The 25781-nt window shown below is 40.3% G+C and overlaps 1 protein-coding gene across 1 annotated transcript in view; it reads right to left on the bottom strand.

The window, feature by feature from the left end:
* Positions 1-2562: 2562 nt before the first annotated feature.
* Positions 2563-25781, bottom strand: part of LOC124253643 (protein SMG7-like) — a 297643-nt gene continuing 274424 nt past the window's right edge. The window contains exons 23-24 of the mRNA XM_046687453.1: positions 9180-9373; positions 2563-2770 (exon numbers count right to left, since the gene is read on the bottom strand). Coding sequence (XP_046543409.1) covers positions 2687-2770; positions 9180-9373 — 278 coding nt within the window. The 3' untranslated portion in view covers positions 2563-2686. The remainder of the gene's footprint in view (positions 2771-9179; positions 9374-25781) is intronic.

Here is a 25781-nt window from a genome sequence, read left to right as displayed (position 1 = left end):
AAAATTCGTGAAAACGTCAAAAGGGAGCTTAGACGTGTTTTGACCGGTTCAAAAGAAAGAGGAAGGTTGGGGACGGAGTGCTAGAGCTTGAAAACGCAATTTGGCGAAATTCATATTTTGACCCGAACAACAGGTACGGCATGGGGAGAAAATTCGTGAAAACGTCAAAAGGGAGCTAGACGTGTTTTGACCGGTTCAAAAGAAAGAGGAAGGTTGGGGACGGAGTGCTAGAGCTTGAAAACGCAATTTGGCGAAATTCATATTTTGACCCGAACAACAGGTACGGCATGGGGAGAAAATTCGTGAAAACGTCAAAAGGGAGCTAGACGTGTTTTGACCGGTTCAAAAGAAAGAGGAAGGTTGGGGACGGAGTGCTAGAGCTTGAAAACGCAATTTGGCGAAATTCATATTTTGACCCGAACAACAGGTACGGCATGGGGAGAAAATTCGTGAAAACGTCAAAAGGGAGCTAGACGTGTTTTGACCGGTTCAAAAGAAAGAGGAAGGTTGGGGACGGAGTGCTAGAGCTTGAAAACGCAATTTGGCGAAATTCATATTTTGACCCGAACAACAGGTACGGCATGGGGAGAAAATTCGTGAAAACGTCAAAAGGGAGCTAGACGTGTTTTGACCGGTTCAAAAGAAAGAGGAAGGTTGGGGACGGAGTGCTAGAGCTTGAAAACGCAATTTGGCGAAATTCATATTTTGACCCGAACAACAGGTACGGCATGGGGAGAAAATTCGTGAAAACGTCAAAAGGGAGCTAGACGTGTTTTGACCGGTTCAAAAGAAAGAGGAAGGTTGGGGACGGAGTGCTAGAGCTTGAAAACGCAATTTGGCGAAATTCATATTTTGACCCAACAACAGGTACGGCATGGGGAGAAAATTCGTGAAAACGTCAAAAGGGAGCTAGACGTGTTTTGACCGGTTCAAAAGAAAGAGGAAGGTTGGGGACGGAGTGCTAGAGCTTGAAAACGCAATTTGGCGAAATTCATATTTTGACCCGAACAACAGGTACGGCATGGGGAGAAAATTCGTGAAAACGTCAAAAGGGAGCTAGACGTGTTTTGACCGGTTCAAAAGAAAGAGGAAGGTTGGGGACGGAGTGCTAGAGCTTGAAAACGCAATTTGGCGAAATTCATATTTTGACCCGAACAACAGGTACGGCATGGGGAGAAAATTCGTGAAAACGTCAAAAGGGAGCTAGACGTGTTTTGACCGGTTCAAATTGAAATCACAATTAAGCCTTTTACACGAATAAAGATGACATCAGTTTGGGAAGCAAGCATGTGAGGCTTTATTTTCAAAGGTCTTGCAGCTCCTATTATGTTTACACAAAACGGAAATGCATTTTCAGAGAATTTTGGAACATGGAAAAAGCAAAATGGTCAAATAATCATCCAACTTTGAAATACTGAAAACATATGTGTTGAGCATCCCTGCTATCTGTACATATACCAAATATGATTATATTTTAAACAAACATGTTTGAGTAATGTACATGTGAAGCTACAGATACCTCACTCCTAACTTCACACATACATAGATTTCATTCCATATTTACAAACAACATGTATGGCAGATATATGAAGCAATGTAGGACATTCACTGGATCTCCAGGCTAAGGCCCTGCCCTAAGAATGTCATGAACTATTCCAGTGACCTACAGAAAATGATTCTTTAGTTCATAAGTTGAAGCTGTAGCCTCAAGGATAACCTATACCCTTGATATGTCTAATCAAGATAACAAACCATTCCTTTGGACATAAAATATACATTTGATGTGATTTCTGGTGCCTTTCTTCAAAAACAAAGTCCAGTAACATGCTCATTTGCATCAAACTGATCAATAACACATACCTGGACTGTAGTATTACTACAAGCGAGTCCGGTATTTCCATGCGTGCGGTAATTCTGCACAGCTGCAATAGCGTTATTTCCGTATCGAAGGTAAACAACATCTGCTACCACATTTACGCTTGAAATCGGGACATTTCTACAAGGGACTGGCTTTTAATCACTAAAGTTAAGTAAATAACAGCAATTGACAGATAAATTGACAATTTTATGAAAATTCATTTTCTTCAGACTTTTAAACATTTTTCTTCATTATTCATAAATGGATTTAATATGCAAAACTCTTCCTTACATTGATGGAGTGATTTTTGAAAATTATCTGGCCCTAATACGCTTCCATACTTCGGATCTCCAGCTGGATGTTATGTGCATCAGTTGCAGCGCATAATTACCGGACAGCAAGTGATGTCGTCAGAATGCCGGTAACGTCAACCGTATGGCATAAGGGAACGTTAGAATCTTATAGTTGTCAATAAAACCTATATTTCTAGGTAAATATGATGCATACCAGCATGTTTAGTCACGTAAACCACAAAAAATAAGAGATGTTAGTTGCCGTGTTGCGATTGATGTGCTTAGGTGCACGGAATTACCGGACGGCATTGTATACATCTTGCTTAAATATCACAAAGCTTTTTATTTCAAGAATCAAGTGTCCAAACCATAATTATAGTGAATTTGCATTTCAGAAAATGGACACTGGCATAGTTTCTGGAAATTTATTTCAAATCAAAGCTTTGCTGAAGTCCCGAGGAAGTCAGTTGGTGAATACTGTCACTTTAAAACTCCTTGGTAGTAAGGCAACAAGGAGTGTTGTCATCCCTAAGTCCTAATGAGGATCACCTTGTCGCTGCTGTTTCTGTTGTTCAAGTAGCCGTTCAAGTGGTGATGGACCTGATGTTGACCATATTGACTGTAGAAAAACAGGAGAAAAACCAATGAGATATGTAAACTTTTGTATGCTCTGTGAATCACATGGACAAATAGAACATTGACACTGTAGCTCACCTGGATTATATGTGTTTGTTGGTATAACCCCGCACTTATCAATATATACATGGTCCGTAAATAATCAAGCCTGGACCAGACAATCCAGTGATCAACATCATGAGCATCAATCTATGCTATTGGGATATGAAGACATGTGTCAACCAAGTCAGCTGGTCTGACAACAAAATTCTGATAAGCACCATTCTGACAACAAGCACCTGGGTTACGTAGTAAACGGATCAAGTTGTAAATATAGACAAGAAAAGAAGTTGCTCTCGGCATGGATATTCAAATATTTCCTGATCAAATACTGTGGACTTAAAAACTGACACCAAAATCTAAATATGTTGTCATAAAAAGGAAAAACATACAAACCAAACTTCAGCTTCCTTAGTCGGGCACTTTCATACAGTTTACAGAATATACATAGATGTTTACTTCAAGGGCCCCAATACAGATTATATGTGGGTAATCAATGTGTTCTGTGCATTTCATCAACAGACTTGACACTTCAACATTAAAAATAAAATATTCCACTAGGAAGTGCAATCATTGGTAAAATTCACAGAATATTACCTCCCAGCTATTTTCTTGCATTCTTAGCTGTCATTGCAATGAAAACCTTCACAGTTTCAACAGCAGTCATCATCAAGGTCTATCCATAATTAGTTGTGTAAATAACAGCACTTCGCTTTCTAAAGAATCTATGCTTTTTGCAAGTACTTCATTGCTGCTTGCTACCTTAAGGTTTTCCATTATCCAAAGATCAAAGACTCTGCTTGTTTACTTGTCACAGAGAAACAATTCACTCAAGATTTTGTGTTGATAAACATCTATCCACAACAAAAGGTTTCACCAGTATGCAATGCTTACTTTCTATGTGAGAATCAGAACTTATCAGTAAAACAATTCATCAAATTTTTTAACAGATTAAAGTGACAGCAAAGACCCTCATAATAATTGCTATCATCACCAATATTTAAATATTTTCTGTGCTTGTTAAACAGCATTCCAATTGTTTTGCAATGTTTAAGGAGGGGGAGTGGTGGACTGGTTACTATTTAGATTGGGAGTTAGATTGTTAGTCTGGAAGATCTAGAGCTTCTCAAATATTCCAGTGCAGTCTGACCCGAGGGAATAGAGGAAGTTCCAGAAAAGAAACTTCAGGAAGCTTTTCACATAAGTCAAAAAGGTGGACTCTTGTCTTGGTCATCTCACATTACATCTCACATCACAATGCACAATTCATCAAGACCAGTAGTTTCATGCTTGATTTTGAACCTTGGCCTATTTTGACCACTGTTGCAGCTAGGCGAATCCCAGATGGTATGCAACCCCTAAAAGTACTAGAATCTATACTTTACTGAGAAACATGAAGGGAAGATTGCTTTCCCCATGGCCTCCTCCATGAAGAGGTGGTGATCTGGCAGAGGCATCCTGATTGGAGTCCTGTGAGCGACCGGGAATATTCAACCATACGAGATCCTTGAACACTCTATTTGTAGGCACAATGACAGTCTAGCTGTGTCACTTGATGTTGGCTGATCCAATCTTCAACGTATCTCAGATGCAGATGGTCTCTAGATGTAGGATCCTCCATAGAAGCAAGAGCTCCTAGTAGCAACAGCCATTGACGAAGTGTGTGAAGTTGCTAAACTGTCGTTATCTTGGATCTGACCACTTGATAACGATCATCTGGAGCATAAACTGGGCCTTGACCAGTGTTGAATATTACTACAATATATTTCTGCCCTCTCTGACTCTTCTGGATGAACAAGGACCACCAAATTCTCAATTGCATCCGAAATGCGTAGATCAATGCTAATGCTGTTGATCACTGGATTATCTGGTCCAGACCCGATTATTAACAGACAGCCGCCATATAGGTGGAATATTGATGAGTGCAGTGTAAAAAAACAACAAACCAACCTACCGAATTCTCGGAGAAAGCTCACACAAATTGAGAGGTATCAGTGTCTACATTTGGTGACAGGAAATCGTCCAGGTTTCTGTGAATTCCCATATATTGAAGATAAAGTAGGACTGTAGCTGTGATGATCATAAATAGCCATGCAGAGACTGATATACCTAACGGTTGATCCCAAAAGTGCAAGAGTCTTCCATTGAAAGCAAAGTGTTGTTATCTCTGAGAGTCTGGATGAATCAAAACAAGTAGATACACATCCTGCAGGTCTATGGAGATCATAGAGTCCCCTGTAGAGATCATTTGTCTGAGGTATGGACTCCATTTGAAACTAGGGAGGTCAACTCAGGTATTCCAGGCTGAGGATCTTCATCTTGATATCTACTGAATCCTTTGTGGGAACTAGGAATACCGGGAAAAAAAACCTGGTCAGGGCTTGAAAGGATTCCACTTGATGGCAGCCCTCTTGCCAATGAGCTTGTCTATGGCTGTAATCGCCGCAGAAAATTGGGTTCCAAGATACCAATGCCCTGGTGGGTGTGTCAGGAGAGGTGCCTCTTGGCGAATAGCAATTATCAGTTCCTTGATAACTTAGAGAATCCACTGATCAGTGTTACGATCTTCCAGTCTTCTAAAAAAGCTGATAAACGGCAACCCAATGGATCGTCAAAAAGGGTTATTTTAACAAACATTGTAACACTATGCATGGGCAACATCAATAACTGTTTTCACAGTATTATGTATAAGTCTACATAAATATTAGGAATGTACAACTATTGGCTAAGATCCCCTGAAACATCAGTGATTTAAATGCACATTGTTTCCAAGAGTTTGGAACTGGTTGTTTCTCTTTTGCAAACTGAAGGGGTTTGGGGAATTTTGCTTTAACGATATTTAATATTTTTTTTTTTTTTCATTTCTTTTCAAGCATCATATGAGCTGGGGCGATGGGGCAGCCTAGTGGTTAAAGCGTTGGCTCGTCACGCCGAAGACCCGGGTTTGAATGCCCACATGGGTACAATGTGTGAAGCCCATTTCTGGTGTTCCCCGCCGTGATGTTGCTGGAATATTGCTAAAAGCTGCGTAAAACCAAAACTCAGTCAGTCAGTCAGTCATTATGAGCCTTAGATCTTTTTAGTGTTTAATGCCAACTATTTCACTTACACTCAGGACACTGACAGTAAACGCTCTGAATGTCAACATTTATTTGTCCACAGCATTCCATGTAGAAGTTGGACTTTAGGTAGGTCTTGTCCCGTTGTGTTGGCTTCACTGACACTTTAAAAATTCCAGTGGTGTCAGGAGCATCAACATAATCCAAACTGTTGACGTGATAGTCTTGTAAAAGATTTGTAAGCCCGAAGCTTCCTTCTGTCATAATCGAGCCTGAAAGACACCAAGTAATTAAATATGTCATATATTCCAATTTCCGGACATAGTGACAAATTGTTTGAGTAGCCTTGTAAAAGGAAAGGGTCACAGTAAATGTTCAGGTGAGAGTGTGTTTGGGATGTGCAGCTTACATTGGTAACATCCTAGAAGACGGGCAAATCCAAGCTGGCAACACACTCGCACAAAGTGATCAACATATGTAGCCTGTAAATGTCACACCATGAACTTTCAAATACACCTTTAACTATGGTACAGTCTTGGATGAGAAAATACTTGATATTTTCTTCAAATAATGATTGTAGACCAAATGTAAACAGGATCATCTGTCCACAAATCAAACGGCACATCAACCTAACAGCTATTGTTTATGTGTTGTCGTGCCCGTGGTCACGTGTCACAAGGGGCAGATAAGTCGAAACGGCAAAATTGGAAAATGGCTAATTGTATTGCATTATTTATGTTGAGATTCAGTAGAGGGCTGGGATGTAATGGTTAGTCACTGGTGACAGGGAGTAAAGACAGATCTGGAAGAGACTCCAGAATATTCCAGTACAGTCAGGCCCAGCCAGTTCTATATATAGAAAGGGGGCTTGCTGTTGTCTTGGTCATCTCCCATTATGACACACAACAAATTGAGACCAGCTGTTGTGTGAAGATCACTTTTTATGCTGGATTCCTTGGCTGGGCCTGTTTTGGAAGCTTGATATCTATTGCAACAACATGAATATTGTTGCCGCAATCTGTTTATTTAGTTCATTTAGACCATTGAATAAGCATGCAGGGCTTTTCAGTCGAACTCTTTTTATGGACTTAGCTGCTTTTGAAAATAGAACTGAACAACTAGCAACATAATGGTATGCTTGACAACGACATTAGAACCTAAGTCGAAACGTCCACTCCACAGAATGAAAGAAGTTGTATATCCATAATAATTGTCATTATTCTTCATAATGGTATTGTGTAAAACACATTTACCAAATCTAAATTGTCACAGAGAAATTGTAGACAAAATTTAAAAAACAATGAATTTCTTATACAATTACCCATTAAAGGAAAGTAATGTAATGGCAGTACAACATTCAAAGGGAGTCGGTTACAATGGCAGTATAGAATATAGTGAGCAAAACTTGCCCATGACTCAAAGCTGGTAGCCCATGCTTTAATTTCCCATGGTGAGCCCAGAATAGAATGACAATCTTGTACTTGTCTTCAGCTTGATGCTGTGGTGGGCGATGCCAACATGCAACTTTAGTGATGTGCTTGATGAAATGGGCCTTACCCATGATGAACAATTATTTCTGATGACATTGATAGCGACAAGCTGATATTTCAGAGCATGAATGGGACATAATATACCTTCAGGATGATATACCATAGCTCCTAGTTATTGTATGGTGAAATACCTGTGACCTAAAGGGCCAGTATCTGTTGATTAGTCCTTACCTACAGTCAGGCACAGAGCACAATGATAGACTTCCAATCTGTATCATCAGTGAGGCTTGAATAGTAGTCCAAGGCCTGTACATGTACTTTGGAGAATTTAACTGTTCGATCAGACTAAGCTCTTCAATGTTTTGGACCACAGTAGTCCTTGTGAGAAGTTCAAATGGTTTACCCAGGAGAGCAGATAAACTACTGGTACGCATTCCGTTTGTAGAATATTCAAGGAGAGTGAACATCCATGCCTTTTCAATAGGGGATGGGTGTCCATTGTCAATCTGTCATGTTTGAAGAACAGAATGAAAAGCAGATAGATAACCTCATATTGTACCATAATGAAATTTGTTATCTTGTTGTATGTTCAGCAAAGTTCAGTAACCATGGGGATAGTGACTTTTGCATTTATTTATCCAGTTTCCAGCACCATACAACATTGCCCCACCTATTGTTATGAAGGAGTGAGGATGATTTTCTCATTATGTAGCAGCTGCTGAGGACAGGGGCTCACATTTCTTGCAAGATATTTTCCAGGTGGTCTGGTTCTGAGATCAGAAGTTAGAAGATGCTTGTTGTGCTGTACCAGGTAAACTTTCTTCATGAAGGATGCAGAACCAGTTCACTTATGCTAGACTGTCGAGACTACACTGTCCATATAGCATAGACAAGCGAAAATCCCATATCCTTAGGAAGCCATGGTATACAAGTAAGTCAATGTGAGATGATGAAGTTACTAATAGATGAAGGAATTCTGTTTTTCAGTCAGCCAGACCACTGTGTGATCATTGAAGCAATATTTCCAAGAAAACATGATATGATATTATAATTATATATAATCTCCAGTCACTGGCTAATGGGTGAGTGAGTGACTTTAGTTTTACCCTGCACTCAGCAATATTTTAGCTATATGGCAGCGGTCTGTAAATAATCGAATCTGGACAAGACAATCCAGGGATCAACAGCATGAACATCAATCTACGCAATTGGGATACGATGACATGTGTCAACCCAGTCAGTGAGCCTGACCACCCGATTATAGTCACCTCTTACGACAAGCAGGAGTTACTGAAGATCAATTCTAACCAGGATCTTCACGGGTGATTGGCTAATGAATTTTCATGAGGTCATTTTGTAAATATATATCACTCTCTTCGACTTGTTAGGTTATACATTTCTGGTGTCCCCCGCCGTGATGTTGTTGGAATATTGCTAAAAACGGCGTAAAACCAAACTCAGTCAGTCAGTCAGTCAGTCAGTGTTAGGTTATAATACACTTTTAGTTTTAAATCATGCAAAGTTATGGCCTGCTTTTAATTGTATTTTATCTTTTTTTAATCTTTTTCTTATTGTTTCTACATTCAAATTTCTGGCTCATGAATTATTTTGTGGGCAAGTAGTAACTTTCAGGCATAGCTAGCCCAACTGGTGAGCAAAATTTGAAAACTATTTTGCACACTGTTTGGAACAATTTTGACAAAGAAACTTCCCAGTGGTGCAATAATGCATTATGTTATCTATTTACTTTTTTGGGCATCAAATGCAAGAATATGGCAAAATATAGATTGCTGCAGTAGCCAACCTGTAAGTTCCCTTGACTGTACTGCTGGTGGTGTGTAATGTCTGTACCAAGAGTGCTGGGGGAGCCTCCTGTGCGTGTAACATCAGGTACACTATAGCATACATCAAAAGTTGTCTGGCCTGCTTGCACAATTTCAGGATCTGGGGAGTTTCTGATGCTGCTTGAAGCTGATGAGAAAGGGGAAGAACCTAAACCTGAAAAACACATACATATTATAAAAACAAACTATCCGCAATGATATTAACAAAAGAGTAATAGTATTCAAGTAAGGGTTGGGTGATGATGATTGGGTGATGAAGCAAGAACAATAAGAATGACCCCCTAATATTTTTATGTACAGAATTGTTAACCTTGTACATGCATACAAAATTGTTGATCCCACCTAATTCTCTAAAACTAAATGGGCAAGCCGCCTTAAAATCATCATCATGCACGCACACACACACACACCAGCCATAAATTATGAACGGGCCCTAAAGGTGTAAGTCATGACTAGAAATATCTTACTAATTGTTTGATCGGCATTCTAGAAGTTGGTGAGTCAACAAATGAAACATACAACTTTATGGATGACAACTTTTGGTTTATTTGCGTTGAGCGACGTTTCAATGTTTTTGCTTGATAACGATGTAATAATCTTCATCGAAACGTCGCTCAACGCAAATAAACCAGAAGTTGTCATCCATAAAGTTGTATGTTTCATTTGTAGAAATATCTTGTCATCATAATTTCTTTTCAATATATTGTACATTAAATACTTCTATAACACACAATACATTTAATCTTTCTTCAATCCTTGTGTGAAAAAGATCTCAGAACAAAGTTTCCAGATTCAAAAAAATCTCATCCAATCACATCCCATGGTTATCACCTTAAACACTAAGGCACACATACTGAAGGTCATCGAGAGGCTGACGAAAACGACATACTGTGCACCCTATTCTCATTCTGGAATGCAGAGGCTGCTGTACTGTGATGATGTGCGGATAAGTATGTCAGATAAGTTTGTGAGGGTAAGTGTGTCAGATAAGTGTGTGAGGGTAAGTGTGTCAGATAAGTGTGTGAGGGTAAGTGTGTCAGATACGTGCATCAGGATAAGTGTGTCAGATAAGTGTATGAGAAGAAGTGTCAGGTAAGTGTGAGGGTAACTGTGTCAGCATAAGTGTGTCAGATAGGTGTGTCAGGATAAGTGTGTCAGATAAGTAAGTGTGTCAGCATAAGTGTGTCAGATAGGTGTGTGAGGATAAGTGTGTGAGGGTAAGCATGTCAGATAAGTGTGTGAGGGTAAGTGTGTCAGATAAGTGTGTGAGGGTAAGTGTGTCAGATATGTGTGTGATTGTAAGTGTGTCAGATAATATGTGAGGGTAAGTGTGTCAGATAAGTGTGTGAGGGTAAGTGTGTCAGATACGTGCATCAGGATAAGTGTGTCAGATAAGTGTATGAGAAGAAGTGTCAGGTAAGTGTGAGGGTAACTGTGTCAGCATAAGTGTGTCAGATAGGTGTGTGAGGATAAGTGTGTCAGATAGGTGTGTGAGGGTAAGCATGTCAGATAAGTGTGTGAGGGTAAGTGTGTCAGATAAGTGTGTGAGGGTAAGTGTGTCAGATAAGTGTGTGAGGGTAAGTGTGTCAGATAAGTGTGTGAGGGTAAGTGTGTCAGATAAGTGTGTGAGGGTAAATGTGTCAGATATGTGTGTGATTGTAAGTGTGTCAGATAATATGTGAGGGTAAGTGTGTCAGATAAGTGTGTGAGGGTAATTGTGTCAGATTAGTGTGTGAGGGTAAGTGTGTCAGATAAGTGTGTGAGTGTAAGTGTGTCAGATAAGTGTGTGAGGGTAAGTATGTCAGATAAGTTTGAGAGTGTAAGTGTGTCAGATAAGTGTGTGAGGGTAAGTGTGTCAGATACGTGTGAGGGTAAGCATGTCAGATACGTGTGAGGGTGTGTCAGATAAGTGTGAGAGTGTAAGTGTGTCAGATAAGTGTGAGGGTAAGTGTGTCAGATAATCGTGTGAGGGTAAGCATGTCAGATAAGTGTGTGAGGGTAAGCGTGTCAGATACGTGTGTGAGTGTAAGTGTGTCAGATAAGTGTGTGAGGGTAAGTGTGTCAGATAAGTGTGTGAGGGTAAGCATGTCAGATAAGTGTGTGAGGGTGTGTCAGATAAGTGTGAGAGTGTAAGTGTGTCAGGATAAGTGTGTGAGGGTAAGTGTGTCAGATAAGTGTTTGAGGGTAAGTGTGTCAGATAAGGGTGTGAGGGTAAGTGTGTCAGATAAGTGTGTGAGGATAAGTGTGTCAGATAAGTGTGTGAGGGTGTGTCAGATTAGTGTGTGAGGGTAAGTGTGTCAGATAAGTGTGTGAGGGTGTGTCAGATAAGTGTGAGGGTAACCATGTCATAAGTGTGTGAGGGGGTGTCAGATAAGTGTGTGAGGGTAAGTGTGTCAGATAAGTGTGTGAGGGGGTGTCAGATAAGTGTGAGAGTGTAAATGTGTGAGGATAAGTGTGTCAGATAAGTGTGTGAGTGTAAGTGTGTCAGATAAGTGTGTGAGGGTAAGTGTCAGATAAGTGTGAGAGTGTAAGTGTGTGAGGGTAAGTGTATAAGATAAGTGTGTGAGGGTAAGCATGTCAGATAAGTGTGTGAGGGTAATTGTGTCAGATACGTGTGTGAGGGTAATTGTGTGAGGATAAGTGTGTCAGATACGTTTTTCAGATATGTGTGTGAGGGTAAGAGTATGGTTGGATGGTAAGGCAATGAACCCATGCCTGTATAAACACCTTAACTGTAAGACATATATGAGGAAGCTGGATAACACAAACTTAGATTGTTAACAATTACAACTTATGTACGGGAAGCTTCGTAAAGAATCCTTTGCTCTACTAAGAGGAGATAACAAGAACTCAAGTAACTCATGAGTTCCATTGTTTTTCACATAGGGTGTTGATCTATTGAATGACTGCATATCCTTCAACAAGGCAAGCCTATTCTTCACTGGAAGGTAAGTTCTACAAGATAGACTTCATACATTAGATATATATCAGGCCAGACTCGTTATCAAATACAACCAAAGTGAATGGATATGCTGAGAACGAGAAGAGGATACCATCAACAATATCCCACCAGGTCCTTAACAAACTGTTGAGTCGTCATGTGTCCAGCAGGACGAAGATCAGGACACCATTTAGGTCAACGGCTGCACCTACCAGTAATAGTGACATACCGTTCCTCTGAGAACCCATCAGGGAATCCGATAGTAGAATTACCAGTATAAACAATAGAATATGCGAATGAAGTTTCAAGTAATTACTGCTGTAGGTATAAGATATGACAGCTGTACTAGAAGTAGAATATACTGGTATCCTCATCAGTTTGATGGGCCATAGCCAGTTGTTGTGCCAACATGAGAGGTCCCAACATGTAGTAAAGTCCCTGGGCCTCACAAGGTACCAGTAGTTGGAAACCATCTCAGTGAGCAGTTGTACCTATTGTTTCAACCAATTTAGTAGTACTGAGCAAAGATTAGCTTTTCTTAAGAGAAATGCTACCTTTAGTATTTTTTCTTCAACAACCTAATAAATATGAAACAAGGTACGAACTTTCAAGGCCATACAAAGAATTCAAACATAATAGAATAGTTTGAATTTACTATTATTACATTGTTATATTTTATATAATCAATCGTAAACACAAATATCAATACATGCAAGCTCTAACAGATTAGGCATTAAGGAAGTTACCAATTGAAAGCTTACTGGATTGTAACTATTTCTTTTTCATGAGAATGAAGGATGAGAATGTAGTTTTGAGAAAAACTCTGAAAACTAGCAGGGGGTTTAGCATCTATTATTGGATTTAGATGATTCACAAAAATGACCCTTGGCCTTATGAAATTCCTGGAATTCCGCAGATCCGTGGAAAATTCTCATCCCTGATAATGTAAAGTTGATAATGTTACCTAATAGAATATAAAGTCAGGGTTTTACATAACGCATGATTCCTGTGTATTTGATGCAACAATTTTGTAAACGACTCTCAAAATATTATCATACGAGTCAAGTTTGACGCAAATTTTATGGGTGGCCCTCACAATTCAGTTCAATAAATTTGATTGATAAGCAAAAAATGATATTGTTCAATGATAGTTTGACTATTACCGGGATTTCCCGTATTTAAGCCCAGGGCTTAATAACTGAAATGACCCCTCTCGTTAACAAATATAAACCCCATAATTAAGCCCAGGGCTTAAATTCGGGAAATGCTTCTAACTGAAGAAAACAATTCTAAGACACAGTAAAATGGAATGAACATTAATAATGATATTATCATATTTTTGGGGGACTGCATTTGAGTCACATGGATTGAGATTGTCTATTTGAGTATAGAGTATCTGACCTCTCTTGGGACTCCAAAATGTTCTATACACGTGAAAAACTCAAACTGCACTACAAACGTTATATATGCTGACGTTCGCCATGTGCTTTTGCAAAGGGACGTCACTCTAAAGAATAAAATTTGAAATCTTAATTTAGGCCCATGTCAGATTGTTAAATAATAAATATTGTGAGTCACCATGGCTCCCAACTCACGCCTTTGCATTGACACATAATATTCATGCATTTATTACCCTTAAGATACATTTGTCGAATTCTAATTGGTCTATAGCCAAAACATACCAAACCATGTAGGAGGGTTTGCCAGGGTGTACGTACCATACACCCCATCAAATCTGTCATGTGACACACTACACAGGTTGTATGAATGACCTTGACCTTTGATGGAATGTGGCTTCCAAATGGCTGATCGCTTCAAAATTTTAGAGTTGGTGTATACAATTATGAGTAAAACCAGAGTAATAAAAATGTTGTCATAATTTCTTATTTGTTTGTGTCAATAAATATATCCAAAAAATAAATTGTTTCTGTATTTCACTTGTCGTTTAACAAAACCTCAAATTCGATAATTTTTATCATATTGACTAAGCCATCCCGAGTTATCTCCCTTTATGATAGTTCAGAAAAAAGCATGGCGAAACGTTTTGCGTCTTATTCTGCCAATGATTGAATATTGTTGTATAAAGATAAGATAAATAAAAAGATCTTAAGGGTAATAAATTCATCACACGGTGTTTTGAAAGTGTGTACAGGACTGTAAGACCCTTGTAAATGCCATATTTCCTTCGGTTGCGCCTCAGGAAATACGACATTAATTTACAAGAGTCTTACAGTCCCATACACCCTTTCAAAACACCGTGTGACAAATTATGTACATGTCAGTGTTATTACAACACTGAAATCTTTGTCTACGTTTGATACAAAGCAGAGTTGGTAATTCAAAATTCTTAGACATAGATAAAAGTAATGTCATAAGTTACTACATGTAAACCATATAAAGGTATTTCAAGCATTTTTGTTCAAGCTGTTGAAAGTTTCATACTGATATTTCATATTTCTATGCAATTTACATGAGCATTGTGTAATAAACTTTTGTATTTGATCTCTTTAATTATCTGATCCGGTGTGATTATCCCGTGTATCAATGAACTCAGTCTCTAATGATCCATCGTCAATAAAAGCAGGATAGTATATCACTTACGGTATTGATACACATGCATATAATCATTCAATCAGACCACAGCAATGAGATAATTGAGGTGCTCTTTTGACCTTGAAATAACAGTCTACGGCAGAATGCACATGTATCTACGCCCCTGTTGAAATGTTTATCTTCTTGTCACGGGACAAACCTAAGTGCTGTTACATCAACCTGCATTATGGAGTCACGCCTCTCTCTGTAGTAATGTTTATGCATACCTGCACAACTGTAATTTCATGTTTCATTGTGTGTGTGTGTGTGTGTGTGTGTGTGTGTGTGTGTGTGTGTGTGTGTGTGTGTGTGTGTGTGTGTGTGTGTGTGTGTGTGTGTGAAACAACTGCAAGTTTATAGATTATGATAATCCAGTGTAATGTACTTTTTGAATTTTATAGTGCATGTACGTTAATTTGGATATTCTTTCATATCAAAGTGCAGTGTCTATTTACATGTACAGCAAACCATTATGTTTTCTGTACAAGTTGTATACCCAAATATAAACAATAAGAAATGCCATCTCTACTCAATTGTTGGATTTAATTTGTTATAATTTACTTACTAAATAATACTAACAGATGTGTGTTCGATCTCTGAGAACAAATGAACTCGGCAAAGTATCTACCTATTCCTGTTTGTCTTATGTGTATATTTCCTACATAGTTAAGATTATGTATGTTTATAATACACAAGCTGGAGGTGATACAACCGGAACCAAGCACATCGAATGGTCAACGATATAGTCAATAATCAATCTCTATCCAAACTGATGAGTGACCAAACATGCTCTTCAGAAATTGAGGCCACACCCCATCACCTGTCTGTTACGCTGTGACAGGTATCGCAAGTTTCCATTGGTCATGGATAACAAAGGATCAGCCACTTTATTGAACAGTTGGAATACCAAACGTTCTATTCTAACTTGATCATCTTCCATCACGTAACACTTTCTTTAATGTTTACACAAGGAATATGTATTATACAATATGTGTGTGTGAGTGTGCGTGCATGCATGCATGCATGATATCGTATCTTTGCAGCGATAAATCGAGATGAAACAAAGTGACAAACTATGAATCTGCTCTATGTTACTCACAGACTCGCCTAGTAGTACCTTCCTTAAAATATTCTGTATACACTAGCAATGTATCGGCAAAATTGTTACTTTCGTAGAAGATTATAAAGCATGTACATAATTTTGTCTTTAAAATCTGTAATGGTCAATAATAGATAATCAAGTAATGTGAATACAGTGAGACCTCGGATACCCGGACCCCAGATATCCGGAAACCTCGCCTTCCGGTCAATTTTTAGTAAAAGACAATCTCTTACGTTATAAAAGTGACTGTCTATAACGGATATTCGGTTTCCGTTTCCGGACGGTACATTTTACAAACAAACCGGCTAAATCAACACAAAATTGACTCACCTATCCGCACGAAGCTTCGATCTACCGCTAACCGTGTGAAGGGAAGTGTGAGAGTCCCACGTGGTTTGACACGAGACATGGTCGGCTAATCCGGATTAATGATCATCAAGGTGTTGGTGGTGATTAGAAGGCCTAGCTGACACTGAGTTAACCATTGAGTTCTAACTGTTAAGTTGTTTATTCAGTCAAAGCAATAAAAGCGCAGTGCGTTGATATTCAAGTCAGTCGGTCTTTCAATTGATCACAAATGGCTAGTCAACCTACTAAACGCAAGCGCTACACAGTGACAGCCAAGGAAAAGAAAGAGATATGTCTTTACAAAGAACAAAATCCCAAAGTAAGCTTTAATAATAGTACGAAGGCCTACTCAGCTACTTTTAGAACAATGGCGACCGTGAAAACCTGGACAAAATGTTGTCCATCGTGTTGCAAAGGAGCGGCACCCAGTGTAAGCAGTCCTCAATGAAAGACTTTTTCAAAACTGAATAATTGTAAAGGTATGATTGTTATGTCGTGATGCTGTTTTTGAATGTCTATACATGTACAATAAACGCTTGATGATCATAAACATTTTGGATTTTCCTTGAGGTGTATGAAATCCAAAAATCCAGATATCCGGATATTCAATTATCCGGACGATTTACGTAAAAACGAATGCGTCCGGATATCCGAGGTCTCACTGTATATTATTTTGTAAAATTAAATGTATGCCACATCTCGTATATACAAAGAATACATGTCTATGTTGCTAAAATATAAATGTACACACCGCCTAAGGTCTATCAAAGACACTTTCAACAAGAGTCATCAGAAGATGACATATCCCCCTGGCCCCCAGTTATTTGAAAGAACAAATCATCTGACAGTTACTTAAAGTCTATCTTGACCTTTTCTTAAACTAAGTCCAAATCGTTTCCATGGAAATCATGAGAAATATAAATGCCAAAAATCTGTAAATAGCAAAAGGCACCATTTCAAAATTTGCCTAATATATCTGCCAAGTTCTGTTGAAAGATAATAAACGCTTTTCGAGAAATGAAGCCCACCCCCTCCCTTTTTGGGACTAAGTCCTAATAGTTTCCATGGAAACCGGGAAAAATAAATATGCCAAAAATCTGCCAAATAGCAAAAGGCACCACTTTGGTATCTGCCTCACATATATGCCAAGTTTTGCTGAAAGATATTAAAAAGTTTTCCAGTTGTGCTCCGGAAACGAAACACACACCTCCCTTTTGGGACTAAGTCCGAATCATTTCCATGGAAACCGGGAAAAATAAAAATGCCAAGAATCTGCAAATAGCAAAAGGCACCACTTAAGGTTCTGTTTGATATATCTACTAAGTTTTGTTAAAAAATATTGAACGGTTCTTGAGTAATGCTCCGGAAACGAAACCCACCCCTCCTTTTTGGGACTAAGTCCGAATCGTTTCCATGAAAACCGATAAAAATAAATATGCCAAAATTCTGCCAAATAGCAAAAGGCATCACTTTGGCATCTGCCTCACATATCTGCCAAGTTGTTGCTGAAAGATATTAAGAAGTTTTCTATTTGTGGTCCGGAAACGAAGCTCACCCAGCCTTTAAGACTAAGTCCAAAACGTTTCATGGAAAACCGAGATAAATAAAAATGACAAAAATCTGTTAATAGTAAAAGGCACCACCTTAGGTTCTGTTTGATATATCTACCAATTTTTGTTGAAAATATTGAACGGTTTAAGAGTTATGCTCTGGAAACAAAATGATTACGGACAGACGGATGGACGGACGGAAAAGGCGTCGACTATATCCCCCTGCATTACATGCCAGGAGGTAATAAAATGTTGCAATACATTATATAAATTCACACCTGCTTTCTTTCCACGTAGATCTTTATGACACAATTATACAATCAGGAATTGTTTGTATGACTAGACAGTTTCCTGCCAGGAAAATCAGTTGTGATTAGCACTAATTAGTCTCGCCACAATGAGCGGCAGTCAGCAAGGGGATCCAGGTGTTGAGCAGTAAAGCGGCTCTCAGGCTTAATAAGATGAAGTTGCCTCTTGTTAACTATAGTTGGCAGTATTACTTCATGGTGTAGAATACCTGTACTTTCATTGAGTAAATAACACCCCTAGACAACAAGCTTTGAAAATAATGTATGGAAACTAGTGAACCATTCTCTTCCCACAGAGGTTACTTGTCATATCTTCCTACGAACCTCTGATCTAATACAGCCATATTTCCCGGTTCTCGTAAAATCCCCTAGTGGCAAAAGATCACATCACAAATTATCTCCCTTCTTTCTATCCAATCAGAACACGTGTTACATCGACTTAGATTCAACTTGACTAACACAAGCAAATGTGGGGCCACAAATATCCCCCATCTGCCGGGGACTTGTGTTGATGTTACACACAAGACGTTTAATGGCTAGCTTGTCCGTTGTCAACGAGGGCGATGGAGACGCCACTGATCCGCCATAACATGACTGAGTTCTGTCTAGAAGAAACGTTTGCGCATCGCGGAGGGGAAGAGGTTTAGTTTTCTCGAAGCATACGGAAATTACAGAGGCCTTGCGAATGATCACTTTTGAAACAACGTCGCTGATTGCACAAGAGTCTTGAACGCTCACACCATGAAAGGGCCGTATTAGAAGAGAGGTTACGTAGGAAGATATGACAGGAGTAACCTCTGTGGGAAGAGAATGCTAGTGAACATGTTCTAATAATATTGGAAATTTTAACTATAAATTGTATATTCATATACTTATCCTATCTCACGACTTGCACCTCTCTCTCTTCATTAAACTATGAGTGGAAACGAATTAAACTTTGCTCCAGGCCTACCTTGTCCCTGTCCCCGTGCTGAGCATGCCTTCCTGCCTTAGCCATGCTCACTAGTCCGTGATAGCAAGTGGCATGCGCAGTCCTCACCCACGTGATCACCTTACATACTCATTCTCGATCTTGGAGCCATAAAAGGACAAAACCGCGGAACGGTGGTAATTTAAGTAGTGGGGAGGTAGGGTGGGACTTTATCGCGTGAGATAGGATAAGTACATAAATATATAATTTATAGTTAAAATTTCCAAATTTTTAAACTTATCCTATCTCTCGACTTGCACTTATCCCACGGTAGGAAGGTGGGTCATAGATTACCCGATGTCCAAGCGATAACAGCTAAGCATGCGAGGGTTAGTTCGAACCCATTGACTTCCTAAGCACAAGTGCTCCCAGGGACCGGGATTCCCGAGCAATGTGGTGTTCAGTCACTACCTTCACGAAAGTGAAAGGACGCAGCTTAGCGAATGTAATCAGTGGCATCGCCACGATTTTCAAGGTACTCCTGTAATAAAAGTGTAACGACTAGTATCGGGCCAGCCCCTGCTTCGAAACAACCCCCACAGACACCGTCCTGTGGAGGGTGAAAGGGTAACTGAATCGGAAAAAGTCATCGGAAAAACACAACATCATCTTATGACTTCCACTACTTATCACAGTAAGATCACATAGATGTGTATAGGTACTTAGGAGTATGAACGCTACGAAGTGTAACACTTTGGGAATGACTCACTTCACTGACGTAATTACTCCGTGGAACAGAGAACAGTAAGTGAGGTGGCGACTCTCAAGAGTCTCAAATTAAATAGATAGGATAAATCAAAGTCCAAGAAGAATCGAAGACACAAATCAGAAATAAAATTCAGAATTTTATTCAGATTGTACACAAAGCAGAAACGATCGCAACTGGTGATCATCTGCACTGAAGCTGATGGTTGTCCTGAGTGGCGAACAGGTCTACATCTGGTCGTGATAACAGGTAGATCTTCGATTGGAATATCAGGCAGTTGTTTCCACTCCATGAGTGACAGGGCATCGGCAATGACATTCCTCATCCTGGGAATGTGTCGGGCTCTGGCCACTGTGTTGAGTGAATCGATCAGATGATAAATTTGAAACCTCAACTGAAGCAGAGCTGCTGATCCTGTCGACCCCTGATGGTTTATGTACAAAATTACCATCGAAAAGTCTGATTGTATATGAGTGAACCGTACTTCAACTGCCCAATGCCGAACGGCGAGAATGACAGTGCTGAATTCCAATTCCTTGGTATTAAGGGCCCTTTAAATAATAATAATAAGTCCATTTGTATTGCGCTAAATCCACACCGACAGCATGCTCATAGCGCAGACAAGATAGAATTTAGGAGTCACTTGTAAAACATAGAGAAAGGGTATGTCTTTAGGTTTGCTTTGAAACATGTGACTGTTGGGCTTGTTCTAAGGTGAGCTGGTAGCTCATTCCAGTTCATCGCGGCTGCCACTTGAAAGGAACGAAAACCATAGGATTTCAACTTCCATTTTTGAATGTGAAGTAACTTTTTGTCACTGGAGCGAAGCTGTCTGCATGGAAGATATGGTTTGAACAGTTCTTTGAGATAGGCCGGAGCAGTGCCTAGTATGCACTGGTAGACAACGGTTAAAACTTTGAAGTTCACTCTAGCTCTTATGGGCAACCAGTGTAACTGTTTTAGAATAGGGGTCATGCTTGAGAATTTCGGTGCTTTGCTCACAATACGTGCCGCAATATTTTCTATGCGTTGCAGAAGGTTTAAGAGCTCTTGTGGGATGTTTAAAAGCAAGCTCTTACAACAGTCTATTCAGGAAAGAAAGAGGGAACAAACAAGGGCAGCTGTAGAACATTCAGTTAGTAGATGGCGTATTTTTCCGATGGTCCGGATATGATGATAACATGACTTGCAGATCTCCGATACTTGTCTTTCCATTGAAATGTCTGACTGTAAGTATACTCCTAGATCTTTTACAGGAGTTGAGAAGTAAATCTCTGTTTCCCCAATAGTGAGATGGGTGATGTTCACCTTTGACACACGGGCATTAGGGCCTACAAGCATAGCCTCTGTCTTGTCCTCATTTAGTTTAAGCATATTGTCATTCATCCATCACATTACTGAAGAGCAGCAGTCCTCAAGATTGGTCAATGGTGATGTGTCACTGGCTGGGAGAAAGCTGTCAACCATCTGGGTGTCGTCAGCATATAGATGATGCAGTACCTGGTGATTGCTGATAACCTGCTCCAGCTGCCTGGTATACAGGGTGAAAAGTAACGGTCCCAGCACAGAGCCCTGCGGTACTCTGTAGTCAACTGTGACAGTGGAGGAATGAGACGTCTTGATGACTAATGACTGTTTTCGGTCAGTCACATAGGACAAACCAGGACAAAACGGTCTCTCCAATTCCATACTCATCTGATAGCCGCTGTAGCAGTTTCTGGTGATCAACAGTATCAAACGCTGCTGAGAGATCTAGCAGGACTAATACTGCAACTTTGCCATTTTCCAATGTTTCAAAGTATTTTTGTCCAGGTTAGATTTTTTAATCAGAGATTTAACTGCTGCCTGTTTAAAAGCATTTGGCACCTCACCACTAGCAAGACTAATGTTTATGATCCTGGTAATGACAGGGAGGAGGACATCCATGAGCCCCAGGAGCACATTTGTCGGGACTGGGTCCAACTCGCAAGTAGTTTTCTTGGAGTCTGTTATTAGACTCAGAACCTGGTTTTCACTTAAGGGTTGAAATTTGCACATCCTGCATCCAGTAGATATCTGCTCTCCCAATATATTCTGATCACTTGGAACGAAGGCTTTTCTAATAGTAGTTACCTTCTCAGTGAAAAATTCGTTGAAATCCTCTGCCAAGGATTCATCACTATCGGCATCGGGAAGTGTAAAGTCTTTTTCTTTCCCAAGAAGCTTGGACATATGGGTCCACAGAGCTTTCGGCTTGTTAAGATTTGACAGAATGGTTTCATTGTGATACTTTTGCTTACAGCAGCGAATTGCTCTGTTTACATTATCACGCTCCTGCTTGTATAGTTCTCTGTGAACACTGAGTCTTGACTTTCGCCATCTTCTTTCAGCGATCCGCCGTGACTGTTTAGCTTCTCGTATTTCCTCACAGTACCATGGGTTACTGGACCTACAGCGAACTGTCTTCATGACTGGAGGTGCATGTTTGTCCAGAAGGTCTGAGAGTATAGAGTTGTACATGTCCGTCAATACATGTACATCTTTTGGAGTATTTGTCACAAGCTCACTGCCACAGAGATCCTTCTTGAAGGCATCCATGTTAATAGCCTTGACATTACGGTACAATACAGATTTCCTTAATGCATTAAACAAACATTAAATTCAATCCAGAAATGGTCGGACATGAGGCGAATTTCACCTACAATATTTTCAATATTGTGTCAGAGTCCCGTGTGATAATCCAATCAATATTGTGACCACTTTTATGAGTCCCTTGTGACACATGCTGTTAAAAGCGATTTGCCTTAAGAGTTGAAATACATTTCTTGACATCTGGCATATTCGGCTCATCAAAATGACTATTGAAATCACCCAATACAATGACCGAACCTTTTTTAGTGTTCAATGTCTCTAGTAGAAGTGAAAAGTCATTATGGAACTGAGACATGGTAAGCCTATTTGTCTTCGATGGTGGGAGTCTGTAAATACACACCACCCTCATAGATCTGCTTTCAGCTGTAATAACCATCTCTATCTGTTCAAATGAACTTGAAACAGTGGAAGGAGTACAGAGTTCAATATTCAGACTCTGTTTAGCTATAACTGCAACACCTCCTCCCATGGCTAATAGCCGTGGTACCTGTTTGAGTTCGTAGCCCTTTGGAAGTAGATCAACTACGACAGTTTCATCACCAGCTGGCTTTAACAAGGTTTCTGTCAAAAACAAGAGGTCCAAGTCGTCATCAAGCACAGTATCTGAGATTTCCAATGCCTTGTTCCTGACAGACTGGGCATTCCACAGCGCAGCTTTCAAGTACTTTGGTTTCTGGTGAACAGGTTTGATATTTTTCTTGTTAGTGGTGGCACTTGGTTTGCTGTTTTCTTTGTTATCATCAGCTGAAAAATGTTCAGTATTAAGTCTTGTTTTTCTTTGTTTCCTTTTCCCACTTCGCTTGCCCCGCTTGGTAGACTTTGTACTGCATATACCAGCTCAACGAAGATTACGCAATAATTGTAAAGGAATCTTGTCAGGGACACCAGGCCTGACTAGGCTGAGAAGCTGGTCTTTTGTATAGGTGATTGTCATCGCTGATTGCTCTGGGTTTTTCAGTGTCCTGGGAGTGAGTACAAGCTCACCATTCACAAGCACAAATGTGAAATCACAAAATATATGAAGTTTAAACGTTCAAAAGTCAGCATTTTAGATATAATCCACACCTGAAACTTTCACATGATGATTCTGATAATACTGTTTCAATACTGATAGTAGTCCAATTAGAAACTGACTTATTTTGAAAAATGTGAGAGAGCCCAAAAACACATGCTGCCTGTCAAGGCGCAATCATATTCAGCCCTTTCTCCTGATGACCACTGCTAGGCCACTTGATGGAGAAAGTGAACGCCCCAGCTTGAAAGATGTGTCGACGAACAGGTGTTGAGTCGGTATGAAGGGCACCATAGAGACTCCAACACAAACATTCCACTTGTTGAGCCACCAACGAAACACTGAATGTAGTTGTGCGGGAAGACGAATCAACTCCCTGGGGTTGTCGTCCCGGATGTATGGGCACAGAAACATCTGGAGAGGGCGAAGCTGCAGCTGGCCCCTGTAAGTCAGCGCTTGTGCCGACGTCCACCACCCTAGTAACTTCTGCCACTGGCGAAAAGTTGTGGATTGGACCAGCACTAGTGGTGCGTTGGACTGAATCTTGTCCCACCTCTCCTGGAGCACAAACATCATGACCTGTCGTGTAGAATATTGTCCCAATAAAAAAAAATCACTGGGTCGGTTTTACCTCCGATTTATCCAAATTCAGCAGCCATCCTAATTGCGCGAGCAACTTGATGATGAACTGCCTGTGGAGAGGAAGGACGACTGGATCCTGCTGGGCTTGAACACAGTCGTCGATATATTTCTCGAATGTCACGCCTAGATAATGCAGGTAGCTTGTTATCGGATTGGTTATCTGAGTAAAAAGCCACGGGGCCGTACATATGCCAAACAGCAGGAGCCTCCACTGGTATCAATGACGCCCCTTGAAAGTAAATCGAAGATGCTTCCGATAGTCTGGATGTATCGGGATGTGAAGGTAGGCGTCTCGCTGGTCGAGGGAAAAGAGAGGTCTAACAACTCTTGCCTCTGACAAAGAGATATCTCCTGAGATAAGAACGTTCAATAAGTCGAGCTACTTTGTCAGTTCTAATGGAGTGCTGAATGTAGTATGTACGGCGCATGGAGATTGTCAGTCAATCTACAGGAACGTTCACATTGTAAACGAATTGAAGAAATTCGTACGATCGGCGACCTCAGGAACGTTTCAGTTGGCTGAACAAAATGATGGTTCGCCAAGTGGAGTGAGACAGGTAGTAGATCGCTCCCTGGTGACAGTCCACGCATAACTGCAGTGACCTCTGAACTCAGTGCTTGAGCTAGTGTAGAAAACCGAGTAAGCCCAGCAAAAGTCAAACCGTTCACGGGTGTTTCTGTCCGTCAACCTCGACAAGCAGTCTCTCTAGACTGGCTGTTGAAATCCCGACACAATCACTCTTACCGGGAATGGCACCTATCATTGTTAAAAGCATTTAAAGGCTGGACTTGATATCGGATTTGTGGGACCAAGACAAGTCTGCCAGGGCACTTCATAGTCACTCTAATCATCAAAATTCCGGTAAACAAACAGTAGTCCGCCATTTGCAAACGTTGCACACGAGTGACAAAAAAAATGGACAGCAAGGTCTTCGGTTAACCAGGCGAGTTGCAACCCATAAATTCCGGGCTGAGCTATGCTGGCTATTTGACAAAACATCACTGCTGGTACCATGCGCAAAAACTTGACCCATCTGTTATCTGTCCAGAAACTTGCTTATCATGTAAAACACAGGGAGCTGAAGATGACGAACCATCTGCAAAAATTCACCCAGCGATAAAACACGCTGTTACCAGTAATCTGCAGTAATAAGACTCAGTGAAGCATCATAAAGTATTCCTGGCTAGCAAGCTTATCTAGTAATGCCCTATCGGGTGGTTGTAGAACTGACATCTACAGCGAAGTGTAGATTCGTTGAACCGAATCATTCATCAAAGAGGAAGATCGGATGGTAGATTAAATCTGGAATGAGATGAGCCCCGGTCACGGAGGACTCCTGAGAACTGGGATCATCAGACCGTCAAGTGCCGAGTGTGATATGTCTAGATGACTGCGCTACTGACATCAAATGTGAATCGATTTGGCATGGTGAAGCACATAGCTACTACCTCTGTTCAACCATCCGAAAAGGGGTACAAGGTGGGATAAGTTATGTGACTAAAAACATGAAGCGCCTCGCAAGCCGTAGGGTAAACCGGATAAAGCTTGCCACTTCGTAAAGAGGAATTCAGCGCCTCACAGATGCCCTGAAAACTAGGATCGTGTTGAAAACTAGCAGAGTTCGACAAATTTGGCCCTATCTAGATGCAAGTTCACGAACCTTGTTGAGGATGTGGAAAACCAGTGTTGACAAGTCCCGATCCTTCATGCTGAATGAAATCAATAGAACATCTGCTCTAGGTAGCTGTAGGTGGTTGAC

Source organism: Haliotis rubra, unplaced genomic scaffold (assembly GCF_003918875.1).
Source record: "Haliotis rubra isolate DU_JTF1 unplaced genomic scaffold, ASM391887v1 Scf548, whole genome shotgun sequence".
NCBI classification, from domain to species: Eukaryota; Metazoa; Mollusca; class Gastropoda; order Lepetellida; family Haliotidae; genus Haliotis; species Haliotis rubra.
This window is presented reverse-complemented; position numbering and strand designations above follow the sequence as displayed.